A 26770-nucleotide genomic window follows, 5' to 3' on the forward strand; every position below is an offset into this window, starting at 1 on the left:
TTAGAGGTTTTTTTTTTACATCTGATTACAGTAAAATATGTTACTATTATTAATTATTATTATTAACTGGGTCCATTGGACTCGCATGAAATTGGCGTGGATTTTTGGTGCCCCAGAATCTGGTATTTTGCTTACTGACATACCCATTCAAATTATTATTATTATTATTATTATTATTGGCTCACATGGAGATTTCACACAAGTCATCAAAGATCTGATTGGAAACCTGTGGTGTTCTCTGGAAGCTGAGTGACAACATTCTCTCCAGACGTCCAGCTTTCTCCACTTCCTCCGATAGCATTTGCAAATAAACTTGCGTCATCGCAACAGCCTCTTACCATTGATTTCTCGCAGGGAGTGGCCATTGGTCTATACTCGAATTTCCAGTTCTCTTCGCGCTTGTCCAGCGGCGGTCTGCTCAGCGCTATCTCCTCGGTCTTTCCATCCTCCTTAACCCTTCTCTGTCTTTGGTATCACTTTGGGGGGGGGGCGATGAGACAATGGGAAGGGATGCGTGATGGGGGTGTAGAACTTGTAGATATGCAGCTTCAGTATTTTTCATTCCCTGTAATGCATCTTCATTATAGTGTATACTTGTATTATTCTCCGCATTCAAGGGGTTTCCTTAGTATTTCAGCCGTTTTCATTAGCGTTAGTCGTTGTATTTTTGCAGCCATTCCTCTGATTTCAATTTCTCCTGTTCTTTTTTCAAAGTTTTTCGTAATTGTTCCTAGTGCTCCTACTATTATAGGTATTATTTTGATTTTCTTCATCATCCAAATCCCTTTTAACTCTCTGGCTAGCTCTGTGCATTTGCTCCGTTTCTCCTTTTCTTTGATATTCACTCTGTGGTCAGCTGGGACAGTAAAGTCTACGATTTGACATGATTTTTCTTTCTTGTTAATTATTACATCTGATCTTGCTTGGATGGATTTGTCCGTCTGTATATCCATGTCCCATAGGATTTTGTGGTTCTTGTTTTCGAGTACTGTTGCGGGTTTATGCTTTACCATTTGTCTGTACATTCAAAATGCAGCCGTTTGCACAATTCCCAGTGCACCGCCCTCCCCACTTGGTCGTGCCTGTTTTTGTATTCCTTTTGGGTCAGTTTGTTGCATTCACTTACTATATGGTTTATCGTTTCGTCTCTTTGTCCACATAGTCTGCATTTGCTGTTTTCTTGTGTTTTATCGATCTTTGTTGGTTCTTATCGAGTTATCTTGTGCTGCAGTTATTAGAGATGCAGTTTTTCGGTATATTTGTCCTTTTTTACATCCATGTCCAGGTGTTTTCGTTATTCTCATCTTTTGTCATTTTTATGAATGTTCCGTGGAGTTGTTTCTCTTCCCATTTCTCTTTTCTCGTTTTGTCATTTGTCTCTGTTTTCTGTTTTGTTGTTTTTTTTTCAGTGTCTCTCGCTGTAATAATTATCCGTTCAGTTTTTGGCACTATGTATTTTTCTAGTTCTTTTTTGTGTCATTCACACAGTCTTCTATGCAAACCAGTCTTCTCCTGCCGTATTTCCTTTTCACGTAGTGTCTGTCAATATCGTCCTTTGGATATAGTGCATTATGCATAAACATGAGTTTCCTGATCTTCTGGTCGAGCTGTCTCAGTTCATATAAACGGTCCAGAGTATCTTACTAATGATACTACCCATGTATTTATACCTTGTATTAGGTTTCTGCTACATAATTTCGCTTCCAGGAGTTTTCTTGCTCTCCTGAGGTATTCCTTTCCAATTCTCTCTTTCATTTCTGTTGCTTTGATGGTGTCCGCCTCCAGAATTCCCAAGTATTTATAGTCGTCTTGTTCCCCTAGTGCCCTCATTTCTGTTTGGTTGGGTAGTTCCATGCCTTCTGTCGTTTCCATTTTCCCCTTTCTTATAACTAGTAGTGCTCACTTTTCCATTCCAAATTCCATTTGGATATCTCAGCTGAAGATCCTGGTAGTGTTAGTTAGTGTCTCTAGCTCCTTTTCGGTCCTTGCAAAAAAGTTTTGAATCGTCCATGTACATCAGATGGTTCATTTTTTCCTCTGTATTGGATAACTTGTATCCGGCTTGGCACTTTCTCAGAATACTATTCAGGGGCATCATGGCTATGATGAACAGTAGTGGTGATAGTGAGTCTCCGTGGAAGGTGCCTCTTTGTATGTTAATTTCTGTTATGTGTTGTCCATCAGCTGTCAATTCCAGTCTCCATGTTTTCATTACATTTTCTATTACGTTGGTGATCCCGCTTAGTATTTTATACATTTTTAAGCTTTCTATTATCCATGCTTGGGGGATCATGTCGTACGCTTTTTTGTAGTCGATCCATGCCATGGCTAAATTCTTTCTCCTTCTTTTTACCTCCTTTAGGATCTTTTGATCAACATATAGCAGATCATGTGTTCCTGTTATTCTTTTTTGGTATCCATTCTGTTCCTCGGGATGAGTCCACGATTATTCAGGGACTGGTAGATTTATTCCCTCAGTTGTACTGTCAGTATCTTCCACATAGTTGGTAAGCACGTGATTGGCCTATAGTTGCTAGGGACGGTTCCTTTCTCCGTGTCCTTCTGTAGCAGTGTAGTTTTACCTTTTGTTATCCAGCCTGGCACGCTTGCTTCCTGTATACATCTTCTCAGGTTTTGGGCTAGCCTTTCGTGTAAGGTTGTGAATTTTTTGAACCATTATATTATTATTATTATTATTATTATTATTATTATTATTATTATTATTATTATTATTATTAATGAAGGGGATGAGGGCAGGAGAAGACGATATACCCAATAAAAGGGTGTCGTTTGAGCTTTGAGGTGAAGAGTAACTTGGCTAGAATAGTAGATAAACACACACACACACACACACACACACACACACACACACACACACATATATATATATATATATATATATATATATATATATATATATATATATATATATATATATAGGGCATAACATACTTTTTGCATTGTTTTATTTTTTTAAATCGAAATTTTAGTAAATATATTTTATACATTCCAAATTTCTATTTTCCCTTAACCAATTCTAAACAATTCTACAGTTTTGTTTATTAAACTTATAACAGCTGGAATGCACTAACATTCCTTTTCATTGCCACTCTCAAGAACATTAACCTACTAAAATATTATTTTATATGAATCGAAAACAAATTAAAGAAAAGACGGACAGAAATGCTCTTGGAAATTATTCCATATTAACTTTATAGGTTTGAACGATAAATTTGTCGCCCTAAAGAAAATAGCATTACAACTTTATTTTAAAACTGTTATTGAAAAACTCAATTCAGGTAACTTGATTATGTAACAGAGCTGACATCTATTCAATGTAACCACCTTCAGCCTCAATCACCGTCTCGATACGGGTCCGGAACTGGGAACATGCTTTTTCCACAAGCGCCGGCAGGAGCTCGGCGAATACTCGGTGGATAGCACTGATTAGACTGACTTTAGTGTTGTGAGATATAATATTGATGCTGTTCTCGACGTATGACCAAATGAAGTAGTCCAGTGGAGAAGGGAGCCAGTGAGAGAAGTGTGCAAAATTGTAGCACTCTTTCTGAAGCTAAGCCTGGGTCTCTTTGGACTTGTGGGTCGACGTCGAGTCCTGCTACCACACCCAGGGTCATCCAGCGGCCACCTGATTGCACCAGGGAATCACTACACTCTTCAACACATCCAGGTATACTTTTGTATTGACTTTGTAGCCGAATTCGAAGGTGTGAGGTGGCATGATGTGGCCCGTACTTGAAACCACATCAAAAACCATAACCGTTGCCAGAAATTCAGTGGAGCTGTGCCTTCAAGCGTTTAACCGTCTGGATTTGGATTTTGAGGGTGCTGGCAATGGTCCTGTTGTCATAACTTGGATCGTTTGAGAGCACGAGTTGTACAGTGGCACGTCTCCAATCTCGCTTGTTGAACATTGTTTCACTTTCAGACATGGTAGAAGGCTTCTATCGCTCTTAGTAGATGGTTTGCAACAAAAAAGGAAAACCGGTTTTCATCAAACGGAAATGGAATCATATTGTCTTTTCTAGGGCGACAATTTTATTGCTCCACCCTGTATTTATAATAACTAGTGGAGTTTTTTTTTTGTTTTTTTTTTTTTTACTGAAGGGTCCATCTCATATAATCGGAAAGATTTAGAAGTATTTTTATATGTACATTTAGTAGTCCCTGGCTGTTATTGTGTAATAAAATAAATAACAGTTTTTTAAGAATTAAAATTTGAAAAAAAAAAAAAAGGTGTAAAATGCCTTTGGAAACCGCGTATAAGATTCAAATATTTTTTATGATTAGAATCTTATTAATTTTGGTTAATAAAATATCCACCGTCAAAGCTTAAACACGCACATGCACCATACATGATGATTGCAACGTCTTGTCAGACGAGTGCCACTCCCTCAGACACTGAATGTTCATGAGCCCGAAAATGACATATAGTCCTGCCAGCGAATTCACATGCTCAAGCAGACATGACACTAATGACGGTCATTGTTATACATACATATATATATATATATATATATATATATATATATATATATATATATATATATATATATATATATATATATATATACACGCACGCACACATACCTATGTACACATATCACACACATATATACATGCATACATACACAATACACAATACTCACACCTACATATACATACACACACATGCAAACATAAACAAGACGGTTATTGGTATACATACATATAAATATATACATGCATACATACATACATACATACATACATGTCTATAATCATACGCTCATATATACCCAATACACAAACATACATATAATACCCACATTCATACATACATATATACATACATATACATCCACATATACAAATACATACACTTACACATACATATACGTACATATATGCACATATGTATACATACACTTACCTACATATATATTAACATCCATATATATGCATTCATACACATACACACATACAAGCACACATACACATACATATACATACACGCCTGCATACATACACATACATGCATATACACACATACATGCATACAAACATATATAAATGTATATATGTACACACACAAACATATATACACATAGACACATATACATACATATACACATAGATATAAATACATATAAACTCACATGTACATATATAAATGTACACACACACATATGTAAATATACGTACACATATACATACATAGATACATATTATGATGGCAGATGAATTGTTACATGCATCCAGCATTACATGCGTACACCCATCAGAATTTTTTTTTTTTTTATCGCCACAGGACATTTTTTTTTTTTTTTATAATAGACAAATGCCTGAGGGAGTATCTATACAAAGATGATGTTACAGAGTTTTAGCTTTGTACGACAGCTAAATCTCTCTCTCGGTTCAAAATGTTGACATCCAGCAACAAGCAAGAGCAAGATAGCCAGCAACAAGTCAAACTGCAGACCAGCTTAATGCGGGTACTGATCTCACGCTTTGTTTTTGTTTTTTAAATAAAAAGTTTTGTTGAAACAGACACTTTTGGAATAGTAAATGACGATGATATAAACAAATTCACACATTTTTTCACAAATAAAATCAGCGACGGATAATCAAAATGTAAACACAGTCCACCGACATATTAAAGACGCTTACTTTTTTTTTGTTTTTTAAGTTTTGTTGAGACAGACACTTTTGGAATAGTAAATGACGATAATATAAACAAATTCACACATTTTTTCACAAATAAAAGCAGCGACGGATAATCAAAAATATAAACACAGTCCAACCGACATATTAAAGACGCTTACTTTTTTTTTTTTTAAAGTTTTGTTGAGACAGACACTTTTGGAATAGTAAATGACGATGATATAAACAAATTCACACATTTTTTCACAAATAAAAGCAGCGACGGGTAATCAAAAATATAAACACAGTCCAACCGACATATTAAAGACGCTTACTTTTTTTTTTTTTTTTAAGTTTTGTTGAGACAGACACTTTTGGAATAGTAAATGACGATGATATAAACAAATTCACACATTTTTTCACAAATAAAAGCAGCGACGGATAATCAAAAATATAAACACAGTCCAACCGATATATTAAAGACGCTTACTTTTTTTTTTTTTTAAAGTTTTGTTGAGACAGACACTTTTGGAATAGTAAATGACGATGATATAAACAAATTCACACATTTTTTCACAAATAAAAGCAGCGACGGATAATCAAAAATATAAACACAGTCCAACCGATATATTAAAGACGCTTACTTTTTTTTTTTTTGTAAAGTTTTGTTGAGACAGACACTTTTGGAATAGTAAATGACGATGATATAAACAAATTCACACATTTTTTCACAAATAAAAGCAGCGACGGATAATCAAAAATATAAACACAGTCCAACCGATATATTAAAGACGCTTACTTTTTTTTTTTTTTAAAGTTTTGTTGAGACAGACACTTTTGGAATAGTAAATGACGATGATATAAACAAATTCACACATTTTTTCACAAATAAAAGCAGCGACGGGTAATCAAAAATATAAACACAGTCCAACCGATATATTAAAGACGCTTACTTTTTTTTTTTTTTTAAAGTTTTGTTGAGACAGACACTTTTGGAATAGTAAATGACGATGATATAAACAAATTCACACATTTTTTCACAAATAAAAGCAGCGACGGGTAATCAAAAATATAAACACAGTCCAACCGATATATTAAAGACGCTTACTTTTTTTTTTTTTTTAAAGTTTTGTTGAGACAGACACTTTTGGAATAGTAAATGACGATGATATAAACAAATTCACACATTTTTTCACAAATAAAAGCAGCGACGGGTAATCAAAAATATAAACACAGTCCAACCGATATATTAAAGACGCTTACTTTTTTTTTTTTTTTTAAGTTTTGTTGAGACAGACACTTTTGGAATAGTAAATGACGATGATATAAACAAATTCACACATTTTTTCACAAATAAAAGCAGCGACGGATAATCAAAAATATAAACACAGTCCAACCGATATATTAAAGACGCTTACTTTTTTTTTTTTTTTAAGTTTTGTTGAGACAGACACTTTTGGAATAGTAAATGACGATGATATAAACAAATTCACACATTTTTCACAAATAAAAGCAGCGACGGGTAATCAAAAATATAAACACAGTCCAACCGATATATTAAAGACGCTTACTTTTTTTTTTTTTTTAAAGTTTTGTTGAGACAGACACTTTTGGAATAGTAAATGACGATGATATAAACAAATTCACACATTTTTTCACAAATAAAAGCAGCGACGGGTAATCAAAAATATAAACACAGTCCAACCGATATATTAAAGACGCTTACTTTTTTTTTTTTTTTAAAGTTTTGTTGAGACAGACACTTTTGGAATAGTAAATGACGATGATATAAACAAATTCACACATTTTTTCACAAATAAAAGCAGCGACGGGTAATCAAAAATATAAACACAGTCCAACCGATATATTAAAGACGCTTACTTTTTTTTTTTTTTTAAAGTTTTGTTGAGACAGACACTTTTGGAATAGTAAATGACGATGATATAAACAAATTCACACATTTTTTCACAAATAAAAGCAGCGACGGGTAATCAAAAATATAAACACAGTCCAACCGATATATTAAAGACGCTTACTTTTTTTTTTTTTTTAAAGTTTTGTTGAGACAGACACTTTTGGAATAGTAAATGACGATGATATAAACAAATTCACACATTTTTTCACAAATAAAAGCAGCGACGGATAATCAAAATATAAACACAGTTCAACTGACATATTAAAGACGCTTACTTTTTTTTTTATATAAAAAGTTTTGTTGAGACAGACACTTTTGGAATAGTAAATGACGATGATATAAACAAATTCACACATTTTTTCACAAATAAAAGCAGCGACGGATAATCAAAAATATAAACACAGTCCAACCGATATATTAAAGACGCTTACTTTTTTTTTAAAAAAGTTTTGTTGAGACAGACACTTTTAGAATAGTAAATGACGATGATATAAACAAATTCACACATTTTTTCACAAATAAAAGCAGCGACGGATAATCAAAAATATAAACACAGTCCAACCGATATATTAAAGACGCTTACTTTTTTTTAAAAAAAGTTTTGTTGAGACAGACACTTTTAGAATAGTAAATGACGATGATATAAACAAATTCACACATTTTTTCACAAATAAAAGCAGCGACGGGTAAGCAAAAATATAAACACAGTCCAACCGATATATTAAAGACGCTTACTTTTTTTTTTTTTTAAAGTTTTGTTGAGACAGACACTTTTGGAATAGTAAATGACGATGATATAAACAAATTCACACATTTTTTCACAAATAAAAGCAGCGACGGATAATCAAAAATATAAACACAGTCCAACCGATATATTAAAGACGCTTACTTTTTTTTTTTTTTAAAGTTTTGTTGAGACAGACACTTTTGGAATAGTAAATGACGATGATATAAACAAATTCACACATTTTTTCACAAATAAAAGCAGCGACGGGTAATCAAAAATATAAACACAGTCCAACCGATATATTAAAGACGCTTACTTTTTTTTTTTTTTAAAGTTTTGTTGAGACAGACACTTTTGGAATAGTAAATGACGATGATATAAACAAATTCACACATTTTTTCACAAATAAAAGCAGCGACGGGTAATCAAAAATATAAACACAGTCCAACCGACATATTAAAGACGCTTACTTTTTTTTTTTTTAAAGTTTTGTTGAGACAGACACTTTTGGAATAGTAAATGACGATGATATAAACAAATTCACACATTTTTTCACAAATAAAAGCAGCGACGGGTAATCAAAAATATAAACACAGTCCAACCGACATATTAAAGACGCTTACTTTTTTTTTTTTTTTAAGTTTTGTTGAGACAGACACTTTTGGAATAGTAAATGACGATGATATAAACAAATTCACACATTTTTTCACAAATAAAAGCAGCGACGGATAATCAAAAATATAAACACAGTCCAACCGATATATTAAAGACGCTTACTTTTTTTTTTTTTTAAAGTTTTGTTGAGACAGACACTTTTGGAATAGTAAATGACGATGATATAAACAAATTCACACATTTTTTAACAAATAAAAGCAGCGACGGATAATCAAAAATATAAACACAGTCCAACCGATATATTAAAGACGCTTACTTTTTTTTTTTTTTAAAGTTTTGTTGAGACAGACACTTTTGGAATAGTAAATGACGATGATATAAACAAATTCACACATTTTTTCACAAATAAAAGCAGCGACGGATAATCAAAAATATAAACACAGTCCAACCGATATATTAAAGACGCTTACTTTTTTTTTTTTTTAAAGTTTTGTTGAGACAGACACTTTTGGAATAGTAAATGACGATGATATAAACAAATTCACACATTTTTTCACAAATAAAAGCAGCGACGGGTAATCAAAAATATAAACACAGTCCAACCGATATATTAAAGACGCTTACTTTTTTTTTTTTTTTAAAGTTTTGTTGAGACAGACACTTTTGGAATAGTAAATGACGATGATATAAACAAATTCACACATTTTTTCACAAATAAAAGCAGCGACGGGTAATCAAAAATATAAACACAGTCCAACCGATATATTAAAGACGCTTACTTTTTTTTTTTTTTTAAAGTTTTGTTGAGACAGACACTTTTGGAATAGTAAATGACGATGATATAAACAAATTCACACATTTTTTCACAAATAAAAGCAGCGACGGGTAATCAAAAATATAAACACAGTCCAACCGATATATTAAAGACGCTTACTTTTTTTTTTTTTTAAAGTTTTGTTGAGACAGACACTTTTGGAATAGTAAATGACGATGATATAAACAAATTCACACATTTTTTCACAAATAAAAGCAGCGACGGGTAATCAAAAATATAAACACAGTCCAACCGATATATTAAAGACGCTTACTTTTTTTTTTTTTTTAAGTTTTGTTGAGACAGACACTTTTGGAATAGTAAATGACGATGATATAAACAAATTCACACATTTTTTCACAAATAAAAGCAGCGACGGGTAATCAAAAATATAAACACAGTCCAACCGATATATTAAAGACGCTTACTTTTTTTTTTTTTTTAAGTTTTGTTGAGACAGACACTTTTGGAATAGTTAATGACGATGATATAAACAAATTCACACATTTTTTCACAAATAAAAGCAGCGACGGGTAATCAAAAATATAAACACAGTCCAACCGATATATTAAAGACGCTTACTTTTTTTTTTTTTTAAAGTTTTGTTGAGACAGACACTTTTGGAATAGTAAATGACGATGATATAAACAAATTCACACATTTTTTCACAAATAAAAGCAGCGACGGATAATCAAAATATAAACACAGTTCAACTGACATATTAAAGACGCTTACTTTTTTTTTATATAAAAAGTTTTGTTGAGACAGACACTTTTGGAATAGTAAATGACGATGATATAAACAAATTCACACATTTTTTCACAAATAAAAGCAGCGACGGATAATCAAAAATATAAACACAGTCCAACCGATATATTAAAGACGCTTACTTTTTTTTTAAAAAAGTTTTGTTGAGACAGACACTTTTAGAATAGTAAATGACGATGATATAAACAAATTCACACATTTTTTCACAAATAAAAGCAGCGACGGATAATCAAAAATATAAACACAGTCCAACCGATATATTAAAGACGCTTACTTTTTTTTAAAAAAAGTTTTGTTGAGACAGACACTTTTAGAATAGTAAATGACGATGATATAAACAAATTCACACATTTTTTCACAAATAAAAGCAGCGACGGGTAAGCAAAAATATAAACACAGTCCAACCGATATATTAAAGACGCTTACTTTTTTTTTTTTTTTAAAGTTTTGTTGAGACAGACACTTTTGGAATAGTAAATGACGATGATATAAACAAATTCACACATTTTTTCACAAATAAAAGCAGCGACGGATAATCAAAAATATAAACACAGTCCAACCGATATATTAAAGACGCTTACTTTTTTTTTTTTTTAAAGTTTTGTTGAGACAGACACTTTTGGAATAGTAAATGACGATGATATAAACAAATTCACACATTTTTTCACAAATAAAAGCAGCGACGGGTAATCAAAAATATAAACACAGTCCAACCGATATATTAAAGACGCTTACTTTTTTTTTTTTAAAGTTTTGTTGAGACAGACACTTTTGGAATAGTAAATGACGATGATATAAACAAATTCACACATTTTTTCACAAATAAAAGCAGCGACGGGTAAGCAAAAATATAAACACAGTCCAACCGATATATTAAAGACGCTTACTTTTTTTTTTTTTTTAAAGTTTTGTTGAGACAGACACTTTTGGAATAGTAAATGACGATGATATAAACAAATTCACACATTTTTTCACAAATAAAAGCAGCGACGGATAATCAAAAATATAAACACAGTCCAACCGATATATTAAAGACGCTTACTTTTTTTTTTTTTTTAAAGTTTTGTTGAGACAGACACTTTTGGAATAGTAAATGACGATGATATAAACAAATTCACACATTTTTTCACAAATAAAAGCAGCGACGGATAATCAAAAATATAAACACAGTCCAACCGACATATTAAAGACGCTTACTTTTTTTTTTTTTTTTTTAAAAGTTTTGTTGAGACAGACACTTTTGGAATAGTAAATGACGATGATATAAACAAATTCACACATTTTTTCACAAATAAAAGCAGCGACGGATAATCAAAAATATAAACACAGTCCAACCGACATATTAAAGACGCTTACTTTTTTTTTTTTTTAAAGTTTTGTTGAGACAGACACTTTTGGAATAGTAAATGACGATGATATAAACAAATTAACACATTTTTTCACAAATAAAAGCAGCGACGGATAATCAAAAATATAAACACAGTCCAACCGATATATTAAAGACGCTTACTTTTTTTTTTTTTTTAAAGTTTTGTTGAGACAGACACTTTTGGAATAGTAAATGACGATGATATAAACAAATTCACACATTTTTTCACAAATAAAAGCAGCGACGGGTAAGCAAAAATATAAACACAGTCCAACCGATATATTAAAGACGCTTACTTTTTTTTTTTTAAAGTTTTGTTGAGACAGACACTTTTGGAATAGTAAATAACGATGATATAAACAAATTCACACATTTTTTCACAAATAAAAGCAGCGACGGATAATCAAAAATATAAACACAGTCCAACCGACATATTAAAGACGCTTACTTTTTTTTTTTTTTTAAGTTTTGTTGAGACAGACACTTTTGGAATAGTAAATGACGATGATATAAACAAATTCACACATTTTTTCACAAATAAAAGCAGCGACGGATAATCAAAAATATAAACACAGTCCAACCGACATATTAAAGACGCTTACTTTTTTTTTTATATAAAAAGTTTTGTTGAGACAGACACTTTTGGAATAGTAAATGACGATGATATAAACAAATTCACACATTTTTTCACAAATAAAAGCAGCGACGGGTAATCAAAAATATAAACACAGTCCAACCGATATATTAAAGACGCTTACTTTTTTTTTTTTTTTAAAGTTTTGTTGAGACAGACACTTTTGGAATAGTAAATGACGATGATATAAACAAATTCACACATTTTTTCACAAATAAAAGCAGCGACGGATAATCAAAAATATAAACACAGTCCAACCGATATATTAAAGACGCTTACTTTTTTTTTTTTTTAAGTTTTGTTGAGACAGACACTTTTGGAATAGTAAATGACGATGATATAAACAAATTCACACATTTTTTCACAAATAAAAGCAGCGACGGGTAAGCAAAAATATAAACACAGTCCAACCGATATATTAAAGACGCTTACTTTTTTTTTTTTAAAGTTATGTTGAGACAGACACTTTTGGAATAGTAAATGACGATGATATAAACAAATTCACACATTTTTTCACAAATAAAAGCAGCGACGGATAATCAAAAATATAAACACAGTCCAACCGACATATTAAAGACGCTTACTTTTTTTTTTTTTTAAAGTTTTGTTGAGACAGACACTTTTGGAATAGTAAATGACGATGATATAAACAAATTCACACATTTTTTCACAAATAAAAGCAGCGACGGGTAAGCAAAAATATAAACACAGTCCAACCGACATATTAAAGACGCTTACTTTTTTTTTTTTAAAGTTTTGTTGAGACAGACACTTTTGGAATAGTAAATGACGATGATATAAACAAATTCACACATTTTTTCACAAATAAAAGCAGCGACGGATAATCAAAAATATAAACACAGTCCAACCGATATATTAAAGACGCTTACTTTTTTTTTTTTAAAGTTTTGTTGAGACAGACACTTTTGGAATAGTAAATGACGATGATATAAACAAATTCACACATTTTTTCACAAATAAAAGCAGCGACGGATAATCAAAAATATAAACACAGTCCAACCGACATATTAAAGACGCTTACTTTTTTTTTTTTTTAAAGTTTTGTTGAGACAGACACTTTTGGAATAGTAAATGACGATGATATAAACAAATTCACACATTTTTTCACAAATAAAAGCAGCGACGGGTAAGCAAAAATATAAACACAGTCCAACCGATATATTAAAGACGCTTACTTTTTTTTTTTTTTTAAAGTTTTGTTGAGACAGACACTTTTGGAATAGTAAATGACGATGATATAAACAAATTCACACATTTTTTCACAAATAAAAGCAGCGACGGGTAATCAAAAATATAAACACAGTCCAACCGATATATTAAAGACGCTTACTTTTTTTTTTTTTTTTAAGTTTTGTTGAGACAGACACTTTTGGAATAGTAAATGACGATGATATAAACAAATTCACACATTTTTTCACAAATAAAAGCAGCGACGGGTAATCAAAAATATAAACACAGTCCAACCGATATATTAAAGACGCTTACTTTTTTTTTTTTTTTTAAGTTTTGTTGAGACAGACACTTTTGGAATAGTTAATGACGATGATATAAACAAATTCACACATTTTTTCACAAATAAAAGCAGCGACGGGTAATCAAAAATATAAACACAGTCCAACCGATATATTAAAGACGCTTACTTTTTTTTTTTTTTAAAGTTTTGTTGAGACAGACACTTTTGGAATAGTAAATGACGATGATATAAACAAATTCACACATTTTTTCACAAATAAAAGCAGCGACGGATAATCAAAATATAAACACAGTTCAACTGACATATTAAAGACGCTTACTTTTTTTTTATATAAAAAGTTTTGTTGAGACAGACACTTTTGGAATAGTAAATGACGATGATATAAACAAATTCACACATTTTTTCACAAATAAAAGCAGCGACGGATAATCAAAAATATAAACACAGTCCAACCGATATATTAAAGACGCTTACTTTTTTTTTAAAAAAGTTTTGTTGAGACAGACACTTTTAGAATAGTAAATGACGATGATATAAACAAATTCACACATTTTTTCACAAATAAAAGCAGCGACGGATAATCAAAAATATAAACACAGTCCAACCGATATATTAAAGACGCTTACTTTTTTTTAAAAAAAGTTTTGTTGAGACAGACACTTTTAGAATAGTAAATGACGATGATATAAACAAATTCACACATTTTTTCACAAATAAAAGCAGCGACGGGTAAGCAAAAATATAAACACAGTCCAACCGATATATTAAAGACGCTTACTTTTTTTTTTTTTTTAAAGTTTTGTTGAGACAGACACTTTTGGAATAGTAAATGACGATGATATAAACAAATTCACACATTTTTTCACAAATAAAAGCAGCGACGGATAATCAAAAATATAAACACAGTCCAACCGATATATTAAAGACGCTTACTTTTTTTTTTTTTTTAAAGTTTTGTTGAGACAGACACTTTTGGAATAGTAAATGACGATGATATAAACAAATTCACACATTTTTTCACAAATAAAAGCAGCGACGGGTAATCAAAAATATAAACACAGTCCAACCGATATATTAAAGACGCTTACTTTTTTTTTTTTAAAGTTTTGTTGAGACAGACACTTTTGGAATAGTAAATGACGATGATATAAACAAATTCACACATTTTTTCACAAATAAAAGCAGCGACGGGTAAGCAAAAATATAAACACAGTCCAACCGATATATTAAAGACGCTTACTTTTTTTTTTTTTTTAAAGTTTTGTTGAGACAGACACTTTTGGAATAGTAAATGACGATGATATAAACAAATTCACACATTTTTTCACAAATAAAAGCAGCGACGGATAATCAAAAATATAAACACAGTCCAACCGATATATTAAAGACGCTTACTTTTTTTTTTTTTTTAAAGTTTTGTTGAGACAGACACTTTTGGAATAGTAAATGACGATGATATAAACAAATTCACACATTTTTTCACAAATAAAAGCAGCGACGGATAATCAAAAATATAAACACAGTCCAACCGACATATTAAAGACGCTTACTTTTTTTTTTTTTTTTTTAAAAGTTTTGTTGAGACAGACACTTTTGGAATAGTAAATGACGATGATATAAACAAATTCACACATTTTTTCACAAATAAAAGCAGCGACGGATAATCAAAAATATAAACACAGTCCAACCGACATATTAAAGACGCTTACTTTTTTTTTTTTTAAAGTTTTGTTGAGACAGACACTTTTGGAATAGTAAATGACGATGATATAAACAAATTAACACATTTTTTCACAAATAAAAGCAGCGACGGATAATCAAAAATATAAACACAGTCCAACCGATATATTAAAGACGCTTACTTTTTTTTTTTTTTTAAAGTTTTGTTGAGACAGACACTTTTGGAATAGTAAATGACGATGATATAAACAAATTCACACATTTTTTCACAAATAAAAGCAGCGACGGGTAAGCAAAAATATAAACACAGTCCAACCGATATATTAAAGACGCTTACTTTTTTTTTTTTAAAGTTTTGTTGAGACAGACACTTTTGGAATAGTAAATAACGATGATATAAACAAATTCACACATTTTTTCACAAATAAAAGCAGCGACGGATAATCAAAAATATAAACACAGTCCAACCGACATATTAAAGACGCTTACTTTTTTTTTTTTTTTAAGTTTTGTTGAGACAGACACTTTTGGAATAGTAAATGACGATGATATAAACAAATTCACACATTTTTTCACAAATAAAAGCAGCGACGGATAATCAAAAATATAAACACAGTCCAACCGACATATTAAAGACGCTTACTTTTTTTTTTATATAAAAAGTTTTGTTGAGACAGACACTTTTGGAATAGTAAATGACGATGATATAAACAAATTCACACATTTTTTCACAAATAAAAGCAGCGACGGGTAATCAAAAATATAAACACAGTCCAACCGATATATTAAAGACGCTTACTTTTTTTTTTTTTTTAAAGTTTTGTTGAGACAGACACTTTTGGAATAGTAAATGACGATGATATAAACAAATTCACACATTTTTTCACAAATAAAAGCAGCGACGGATAATCAAAAATATAAACACAGTCCAACCGATATATTAAAGACGCTTACTTTTTTTTTTTTTTTAAGTTTTGTTGAGACAGACACTTTTGGAATAGTAAATGACGATGATATAAACAAATTCACACATTTTTTCACAAATAAAAGCAGCGACGGGTAAGCAAAAATATAAACACAGTCCAACCGACATATTAAAGACGCTTACTTTTTTTTTTTTTAAAGTTTTGTTGAGACAGACACTTTTGGAATAGTAAATGACGATGATATAAACAAATTCACACATTTTTTCACAAATAAAAGCAGCGACGGATAATCAAAAATATAAACACAGTCCAACCGATATATTAAAGACGCTTACTTTTTTTTTTTTTTTAAAGTTTTGTTGAGACAGACACTTTTGGAATAGTAAATGACGATGATATAAACAAATTCACACATTTTTTCACAAATAAAAGCAGCGACGGATAATCAAAAATATAAACACAGTCCAACCGATATATTAAAGACGCTTACTTTTTTTTTTTTTAAAGTTTTGTTGAGACAGACACTTTTGGAATAGTAAATGACGATGATATAAACAAATTCACACATTTTTTCACAAATAAAAGCAGCGACGGGTAAGCAAAAATATAAACACAGTCCAACCGACATATTAAAGACGCTTACTTTTTTTTTTTTTAAAGTTTTGTTGAGACAGACACTTTTGGAATAGTAAATGACGATGATATAAACAAATTCACACATTTTTTCACAAATAAAAGCAGCGACGGATAATCAAAAATATAAACACAGTCCAACCGATATATTAAAGACGCTTACTTTTTTTTTTTTTAAAGTTTTGTTGAGACAGACACTTTTGGAATAGTAAATGACGATGATATAAACAAATTCACACATTTTTTCACAAATAAAAGCAGCGACGGATAATCAAAAATATAAACACAGTCCAACCGACATATTAAAGACGCTTACTTTTTTTTTTTTTAAAGTTTTGTTGAGACAGACACTTTTGGAATAGTAAATGACGATGATATAAACAAATTCACACATTTTTTCACAAATAAAAGCAGCGACGGATAATCAAAAATATAAACACAGTCCAACCGATATATTAAAGACGCTTACTTTTTTTTTTTTTAAAGTTTTGTTGAGACAGACACTTTTGGAATAGTAAATGACGATGATATAAACAAATTCACACATTTTTTCACAAATAAAAGCAGCGACGGATAATCAAAAATATAAACACAGTCCAACCGACATATTAAAGACGCTTACTTTTTTTTTTTTTTAAAGTTTTGTTGAGACAGACACTTTTGGAATAGTAAATGACGATGATATAAACAAATTCACACATTTTTTCACAAATAAAAGCAGCGACGGGTAAGCAAAAATATAAACACAGTCCAACCGACATATTAAAGACGCTTACTTTTTTTTTTTTTAAAGTTTTGTTGAGACAGACACTTTTGGAATAGTAAATGACGATGATATAAACAAATTCACACATTTTTTCACAAATAAAAGCAGCGACGGATAATCAAAAATATAAACACAGTCCAACCGATATATTAAAGACGCTTACTTTTTTTTTTTTTTTAAAGTTTTGTTGAGACAGACACTTTTGGAATAGTAAATGACGATGATATAAACAAATTCACACATTTTTTCACAAATAAAAGCAGCGACGGATAATCAAAAATATAAACACAGTCCAACCGATATATTAAAGACGCTTACTTTTTTTTTTTTTAAAGTTTTGTTGAGACAGACACTTTTGGAATAGTAAATGACGATGATATAAACAAATTCACACATTTTTTCACAAATAAAAGCAGCGACGGATAATCAAAAATATAAACACAGTCCAACCGACATATTAAAGACGCTTACTTTTTATTTTTTTTTAAAGTTTTGTTGAGACAGACACTTTTGGAATAGTAAATGACGATGATATAAACAAATTCACACATTTTTTCACAAATAAAAGCAGCGACGGATAATCAAAAATATAAACACAGTCCAACCGATATATTAAAGACGCTTACTTTTTTTTAAAAAAAGTTTTGTTGAGACAGACACTTTTAGAATAGTAAATGACGATGATATAAACAAATTCACACATTTTTTCACAAATAAAAGCAGCGACGGATAATCAAAAATATAAACACAGTCCAACCGACATATTAAAGACGCTTACTTTTTTTTTTTTTTTTTAAAGTTTTGTTGAGACAGACACTTTTGGAATAGTAAATGACGATGATATAAACAAATTCACACATTTTTTCACAAATAAAAGCAGCGACGGGTAATCAAAAATATAAACACAGTCCAACCGATATATTAAAGACGCTTACTTTTTTTTTTTTTAAAGTTTTGTTGAGACAGACACTTTTGGAATAGTAAATGACGATGATATAAACAAATTCACACATTTTTTCACAAATAAAAGCAGCGACGGATAATCAAAAATATAAACACAGTCCAACCGATATATTAAAGACGCTTACTTTTTTTTAAAAAAAGTTTTGTTGAGACAGACACTTTTAGAATAGTAAATGACGATGATATAAACAAATTCACACATTTTTTCACAAATAAAAGCAGCGACGGATAATCAAAAATATAAACACAGTCCAACCGACATATTAAAGACGCTTACTTTTTTTTTTTAAAAAGTTTTGTTGAGACAGACACTTTTGAAATAGTAAATGACGATGATATAAACAAATTCACACATTTTTTCACAAATAAAAGCAGCGGCGGATAATCAAAAATATAAACACAGACTGTGTTTATATTTTTTGCACCATACATACATACATACATACATACATATATGTGTGTGTTTTTGTGTATAAGTGTAAGAGTCTGTTTGTGTGTAAATATCTCCATCTTCTACTATTATATAAAAGTCACTTTATGTGTGTGAGTTCATTCCTTATAGGTTTCGAAACAGCTGAGCCTATCTTTTGAAAATTTCACACAAAACTAATGTGTATGTCTGGCAGTGTTCTTAGATATGCTTTGTACAGAAATTCATCCGATACTTATCGAAAATCGAAAAATTCCGATCTTAAGAATAGTCTTTCTTATCTTATAGATAAAAAGAATAATTTTTACAGTGGGATATTTTACTTTACACCTGCAATAGGAAATAATGCAATTTCAGCAAATCATTCCTTCTTAAAAAACAAAACAGATTCATTATAATCTGGGGATATAGCTTAGTAGTAGAGCGTACGACTACAGATCAAATGATCTCCAGTTAAAGCCGGAGGTAGCTCACCATTTTATTTTAATTTTTTCTTATTAATGAGTTTCGTTTACGATAAAAGAAGAGATACCATTTAAAATCAACACAAATCATTTCTTCGTTTGTATATTTCAAAACTAAACATTAATCAGCAGTGACTTTTCCAGAGCAATTATCGTTAATCCCAAATATCAGTTGACGTGATATTGTAAACAAACACAGACGGAATTTGATAAACTACATTATAATTATTTTTCTTATTTCCTTCTTTTTTTTTTGCGAATTAGACCACCGGGCAAATTATTCATCGTAATATATAATAATCAATAAGCGATTGATTCTATAATAATACATACGCAATTTGCACAGAGTTAAATATGTTTACGCGTAGTGTACGACCGGGCAACGCCGAACTGTCAGCTAGTATGTAGAAAATCATGTGTATATAAATATATATATATATATATATATATATATATATATATATATATACACATGTGTGTATATACATGCATATATACACAATTTTATTTACATATATGCACATCCACGGAGACACACACACATAAATATACACACACACACACACACACACACACACATATATATATATATATATATATATATATATATATATATATATATATATATATATGTACTCTGTTAATTGTACAAACATTATTGGTTACATATGTGCATACATGTTTCAGTGAAGTCCCAATTCAGGGGCAACATTCATCAGACCTCAAAAGAATTAATATCAATTCTTTTTTGGTCTGATGAAGTGTTGTCCCTGAATTGGGAATTCACTGAAACATGTATGCGTATGCACATATGTAATATTAATGTTTGTACAATTAACAGATTATATACCAGCTCTGTCCTGCATTGAGCATTCTTTAATAACGCGAGTTTCATTGAATTTACATCTAGGAAAATAATCGATGCAATCGATGTATATATATATATATATATATATATATATATATATATATATATATATATATATATATATATATATATATACAGGCGGCCAAAACAAAGTCCGCACTTGTAATTTTGTAATTTTTTCAAAAACTGCAAATTTAAGCTAAATTTAATGTAACTGTTTAAACAAACTATACCTCATTTGATTCGCCTTTATCCTTCTATAATTTTACCTGTTCACATTTGACTTTAAATTGAAATATTTTAGTGTTCACGTCACTTTAAAAAGTAACTTCGAATTGAGAAGGCAAAAAAAAAACTCCGTACAATGGAAAATTGTTATTTAAATGTAACTTTAGGGCATTAATGCAACACAAATACAACAGAAACACAATGAAATAGTTAATATTTAGTAGCATAGACCTTCTGCAATTTGATAGCCTGAAATGTTTTAGTAATTCATTAAATTAGACTGCAGCAATACTCTGGGGAAAGGGCATCCCACTTTTCTTTAATTTTTGTCCAAAGTTCTTCCAAATTTGAAATTTTAACATCATGTAGCTCTTGCTGGATGTAATGCCATACGTTTTCGATAGGATTGAGGTCTGGAGATTGTGCAGGCCAATCCAAATACGGAATATCATGATATTCCAGGAACCTCTTGACATTGCCAGCTGTATGAATGGGAGCATTATCCTGCATGAAGATGGGATTATCATCCAAATTTCGACCAAAATGCTCAGTCAACATATTAATGTATTTGGTTGAATAAATTCAACCTTGCAAGCGAACTATAGGCGCTGGACCATTGGTACTAATAATGCCCCACACCAAAACTGAACCTCCACCACCTTGCAGCGTTGAAACTGAGCACCTAGGATTAAATTCTTTATCTGTTCTCCGACGTACGTACTGCCTACCATCACTGCCTAGCCTATTCAACTTGCTTTCGTCGCTAAAAAACACTTTTGACCAATATGAAGAGTCATGATCTTCATTGCATCTGATGAAGTCCAGACGGCGCTTTCTGTTCTTTACAGAAATCATTGCCTTGCGTCTTGCAACATATCCTTGCAAATTAGATTCCTTTAATCTGTTCTTGACAGTAGAAAGAGAGCACTTTTTAACAAGATTGCACTGTTGTTGGATCTGGGGAGCCGTTTTAAATCTGTTTCTTAGACTGCGGATCTTGATAGCATTGTCTTCCCTGTTAGAAGTAATTCAAGTACGACCAGATTTAGGAGCATCACGAACACTACCGGTGTTTTGGTGCTTTTGCACAGTCTTTCGTACCGTTTTCTCGTCACATTTCAATCTGCGGCCGATTTCTCGATTGGATAAACCAGAAAGGTGGAGATTAATGCGCTCCTGACGATCACAAAGAGAAAGTCGTGTCATATGGACTAAATGTTACGTTGTATAACCTGAAACAACAACAATTACGATTAGAGATGCTTTGTTGTCTGTTAGTGGATATTTTAAACTGACTTAGGGGCGATAATTTAAGTTAGTTTTAAGCGAATTTGTTACTGCGGACTTTCCTTTTGCTTCCTTTATTTAAAGTTATTTTTTTAAATTGACGTGGATACTAGAATATTTCAATTTAAAGTCAAATATGAACAGATAAAATTATAAAACATAAAAGACGAATCAAATGTTTAATTCTTTCTGTATTTGTTTTCAATACTTATTTACAATATTTTTTTATTATACACAGTGTCGGCAAAAAGAAAGACAGTTACATTAAATGTTGATTAAATTTGCAGTTTTTGAAAAAATTACAAGTGCGGACTTTTTTTTTTCCGACACTCTGTGTATATATATATATATATATATATATATATATATATATATATCCGCACTTGTAATTTTTTCAAAAACTGCAAATTTAAGCTACATTTAAGTGCGGACTTTCTTTTTGCCGACACTGTGTGTGTGTGTGTATATATATATATATACAGTGTCGGCAAAAAGAAAGTCCGCACTTGTAATTTTTTCAAAAACTGCAAATTTAATAATATATATATATATCCACAGTCAAACAACGAGCCATGATTGCCGACAAACCGAAAGTCCAAGACTCGAGTTTGGCCTTCATTTGGGGTCATCATCATCAAAATTCGAATCAATTAACTCGTGGAATGTTGACTGTGGAAATAATTACAGAATCTCTCACATTCTGAAAATTCTAACATTTATTCGTTCGCTAGGCTAGCTAGTTAAATGACATCGTTCTAGCGAGTGTTAAAATCCTACTTTCACTGGTTGGATGACCGCACCTCTTGTTTGATACATTCCATAGTCGGATTTCGCCGCGGCTGAAACGGAGGGAAGGGGACAGGTTGTCTGATGTCCAGTAGGTGAATGTATTCTGGAGACATTAGCTATTGAAAAAGAACAGTGATAAAGCGCGACAAAAGATCAGGTCAGTCTTACATGAGATTCAGACAGCGAGAGACGGAGTTGGCTCGACCGTAACGACTGAACTATTACCACACACACACACACACACACACACACACACACACACACACACACACACACACAGAGTCGGTTTTTAAAATGTCTGTATATTTGTGCTGCTTTTATCATATATATAAACTGTGAATTATAATCTCGTGCCGCAGGGACCGATGGCACTAGAAATTTCAATGCGGGCCACAAAAGGATATAAAACAGAACATATACGATTGTGGGAAAGGGCGCGGGCATACTTACACAAAGTACATTCATTTTTTACGTAGATTTTAAAAGAGAATATTTTGTATTTCACTATTGCTTTGTCCTAAAGTCAGGGTCCGGTGTATGGTGATATTAGAATGTATATGCATTTTAGATTCATATTGCATAGAGATCGAATGAAAAGTAGATGGACAGATATACAATACATGTTTCGTATTTATATATAGAGATTTATCATTATATATTTTTTTAGACTCACCTTCGGGCAAGATCGTGAGTGCAGAAGTGAGTGGTTGTACTGCAGGCCCCTGTGTTTTGAAAAGAGGAACAAATATCACGATACATGTGACGTTCAAGGCCCGTAAGTATAATTTTTTTTCATTTATAACTGTTGTATTCATAGCAAGGATAAATAGTAAAGCTAATATTAAAGACAGATATCAAAGAGGAATACTATAAAAATATATCGAAGACAAAAATAGGAAAAATACAAAAGAAAAATACTATAAATAAATGTCAAAGAAAAATACTATAAATAAATGTCAAAGAAAAATACATGAAAAATACAAAAAAAAAAAAAAAATACCGTGAATAAATTTCGAGAACAAATGTAGGAAAATACTAAAAGAAATTTACTGTAAATAAATGTCACAGAAAAATACAGGAAAAATAAAATAGAAAAATACTTTTAATAAATTTCGAAGACAAATACAGAAAAAATATTAAAGAAAAATACTGTTAGTAAATACAGGAAAAATACCAACGAAAATTTCTGTAATAAATGTTGAATAGAAATACAAGAAAAAAAACAAAAAAAAAATAAGTAAATGTTGAAGAGAAACACAGAAAAATACCAAAGAAAAATTATGTAAATAATTGAAGACAAATATAGGAAAAATAAAAATACTGTAAGTAAAAGTCGAAGACAGATACAGAAAAAATACCAAAGAAAAATATTGTAAATAAATGTTGAAGATATTTACAGAAAAAATATAAAAATAATACTCCAAATAAATGTCAAAGATAAATACAGTAAAAATATCAAAAAATATTGTAAATAAGTATTGAAAACAAATACAGGAAGAATTAAAAAATATTATATAATTAAGCCGAAGACAAATACCGGAAACATATCAAAGAAAAATATTGTAACCAAATGTCGAAGACAAATAAAAGAATAATACAAAATAAAAGTACTGTTAATAAATGTTGACGACAAATAAAAGAAAAACACACAAGAAAAATACTGTAAATTAATTTTGTAGACAAATACAGGAAAAATACTATAGAAAAAATGTAAAAAAGGTTGAAGACAAATACGGAAACTTTTTTTAATGCTGGAAATAGCTGTCGAAGACAATTACATGAAAAACACCAAAGAAAAATACTCTAAATAAATGTTGAAGACACTTACAGGAAAAATACTTACGAAATAAATGTAAACAAAAAACTTCTATAAAAATTCAGGAAAAATGCCAACAGAAAATAAATTTTAATAAATGTTGAGGATAAATACAGGAAAAATTCCAAAGAAAAATACTGTAAAAAATGTTAAAGAATAATTCAGGATAAATAACAAAGAAAAATACAATAAATTAATATAGAAGCCAAATACAAAAAAAAAACAACGAATAATAATGTAAAACAATGTCGAAGGCAAATACAATAAAATATCAAAGATAAATACCGTAAATAAATATTGAAAAGAATTACAGGAAAAATACCAAAAATAAATACTGTAAATAAGTATCGGAGAAAAGATAGGATAAATACAAAATTAAAATATTGTAAATGAATGTTTAAGACAAATACAAAAACAAATATTAAAGAAAAATACTGTAAAATATGTTTAAGACAAATACAAGAAAAATACCAATGAAAACACTGTAAAAATGTTTAAGACAAATGCAGGAAAAATACCAATAAAACATTGTAAAATATGTTTAAGGCAAATACAGGAAAAATAACAAAGAAAAATACTGTAAAAAATGTTTAAGACAAATACATGGAAAAATACCAAAGATAAATACTGTAAAAAAAAATGTCTAAGAAAAATACAGAAAAACACAAAAGAAAAATATTGTAAACGAATGTTTAAGACAACAACAGGAAAAATACCAAAAAATATAATGTACATCAATGTCGAATACAAATAACTGAAAGATACCAAATAAAAATATAAGGTAAATGGATGTTGAAAATAAATACAGGAGGTAAAACCAAATAAGAATAATATGCATAAATGCCGAAAAAATACGGGGAAAATGCAAATGTTAATAAATGTAAAAGACGAATGCAAGATAAATACAAAATAAAAATAATGTAAATAAATGTCGTAGGCAAATACTGTAAAAAATACCAAATAAAATAATACAAATAAATGATGAAGACAAATACAGGAAAAACACCAACGAAAAGCCTGTAAATTAATGTCAAATGCAAATACAGGAAAAATACCAAAGAAAAATATGTAAATGAATGCTGAAGACAGAGACAGGAAAAATTCCAAACGACACTACTGTATATAAATGTTGAAGAAAAATAAAGGAATCATACCAGAAAAAAACTATAGTAAATGAATGTCGAAGACAAATACAGGAAAAACACCAACGAAAAGCCTGTAAATTAATGTCAAATGCAAATACAGGAAAAATACCAAAGAAAAATATGTAAATGAATGCTGAAGACAGAGACAGGAAAAATTCCAAACGACACTACTGTATATAAATGTTGAAGAAAAATAAAGGAATCATACCAGAAAAAAACTACAGTAAATGAATGTCGAAGACAAATACAGTAAAAATACCAAAGAAAAAAATGTGAATAAATGCAGAAGAGAAATAAATAAATATACTAAATAAAAATACTGTAAATGAATGTCGAAGACAAATACAGTAAAAATACCAAAGAAAAAAATGTAAATAAATGCAGAAGAGAAATAAATAAATATACTAAATAAAAATACTGTAAATGAATGTCGAAGACAAATACAGTAAAAATACCAAAGAAAAATATGTAAATGAATGCTGAAGACAAAGACAGGAAAAAATCCAAACGACACTACTGTATATAAATGTTGAAGAAAAATAAAGGAATCATACCAGAAAAAAACTACAGTAAATGAATGTCGAAGACAAATACAGTAAAAATACCAAAGAAAAAAATGTGAATAAATGCAGAAGAGAAATAAATAAATATACTAAATAAAAATACTGTAAATGAATGTCGAAGACAAATACAGTAAAAATACCAAAGAAAAAAATGTAAATAAATGCAGAAGAGAAATAAATAAATATACTAAATAAAAAAACTATAGTAAATGAATGTCGAAGACAAATACAG

At 30.3% G+C, this 26770-nt stretch overlaps 1 protein-coding gene across 2 annotated transcripts in view; it reads left to right on the forward strand.

Moving 5' to 3' along the window:
* LOC145256101 (ecdysteroid-regulated 16 kDa protein-like) overlaps window positions 1-26770 on the forward strand; it is a 104116-nt gene that overhangs the window by 60156 nt on the left and 17190 nt on the right. For both annotated transcript variants that reach the window (XM_080114687.1, XM_080114688.1), the window contains exon 3: window positions 23682-23789. In XM_080114687.1, coding sequence (XP_079970813.1) covers window positions 23682-23789 — 108 coding nt within the window. The remainder of the gene's footprint in view (window positions 1-23681; window positions 23790-26770) is intronic.

This window comes from Euprymna scolopes, chromosome 32 (genome assembly GCF_053919585.1).
Source record: "Euprymna scolopes isolate OS-2025 chromosome 32, ASM5391958v1, whole genome shotgun sequence".
NCBI lineage: Eukaryota > Metazoa > Mollusca > Cephalopoda > Sepiida > Sepiolidae > Euprymna > Euprymna scolopes.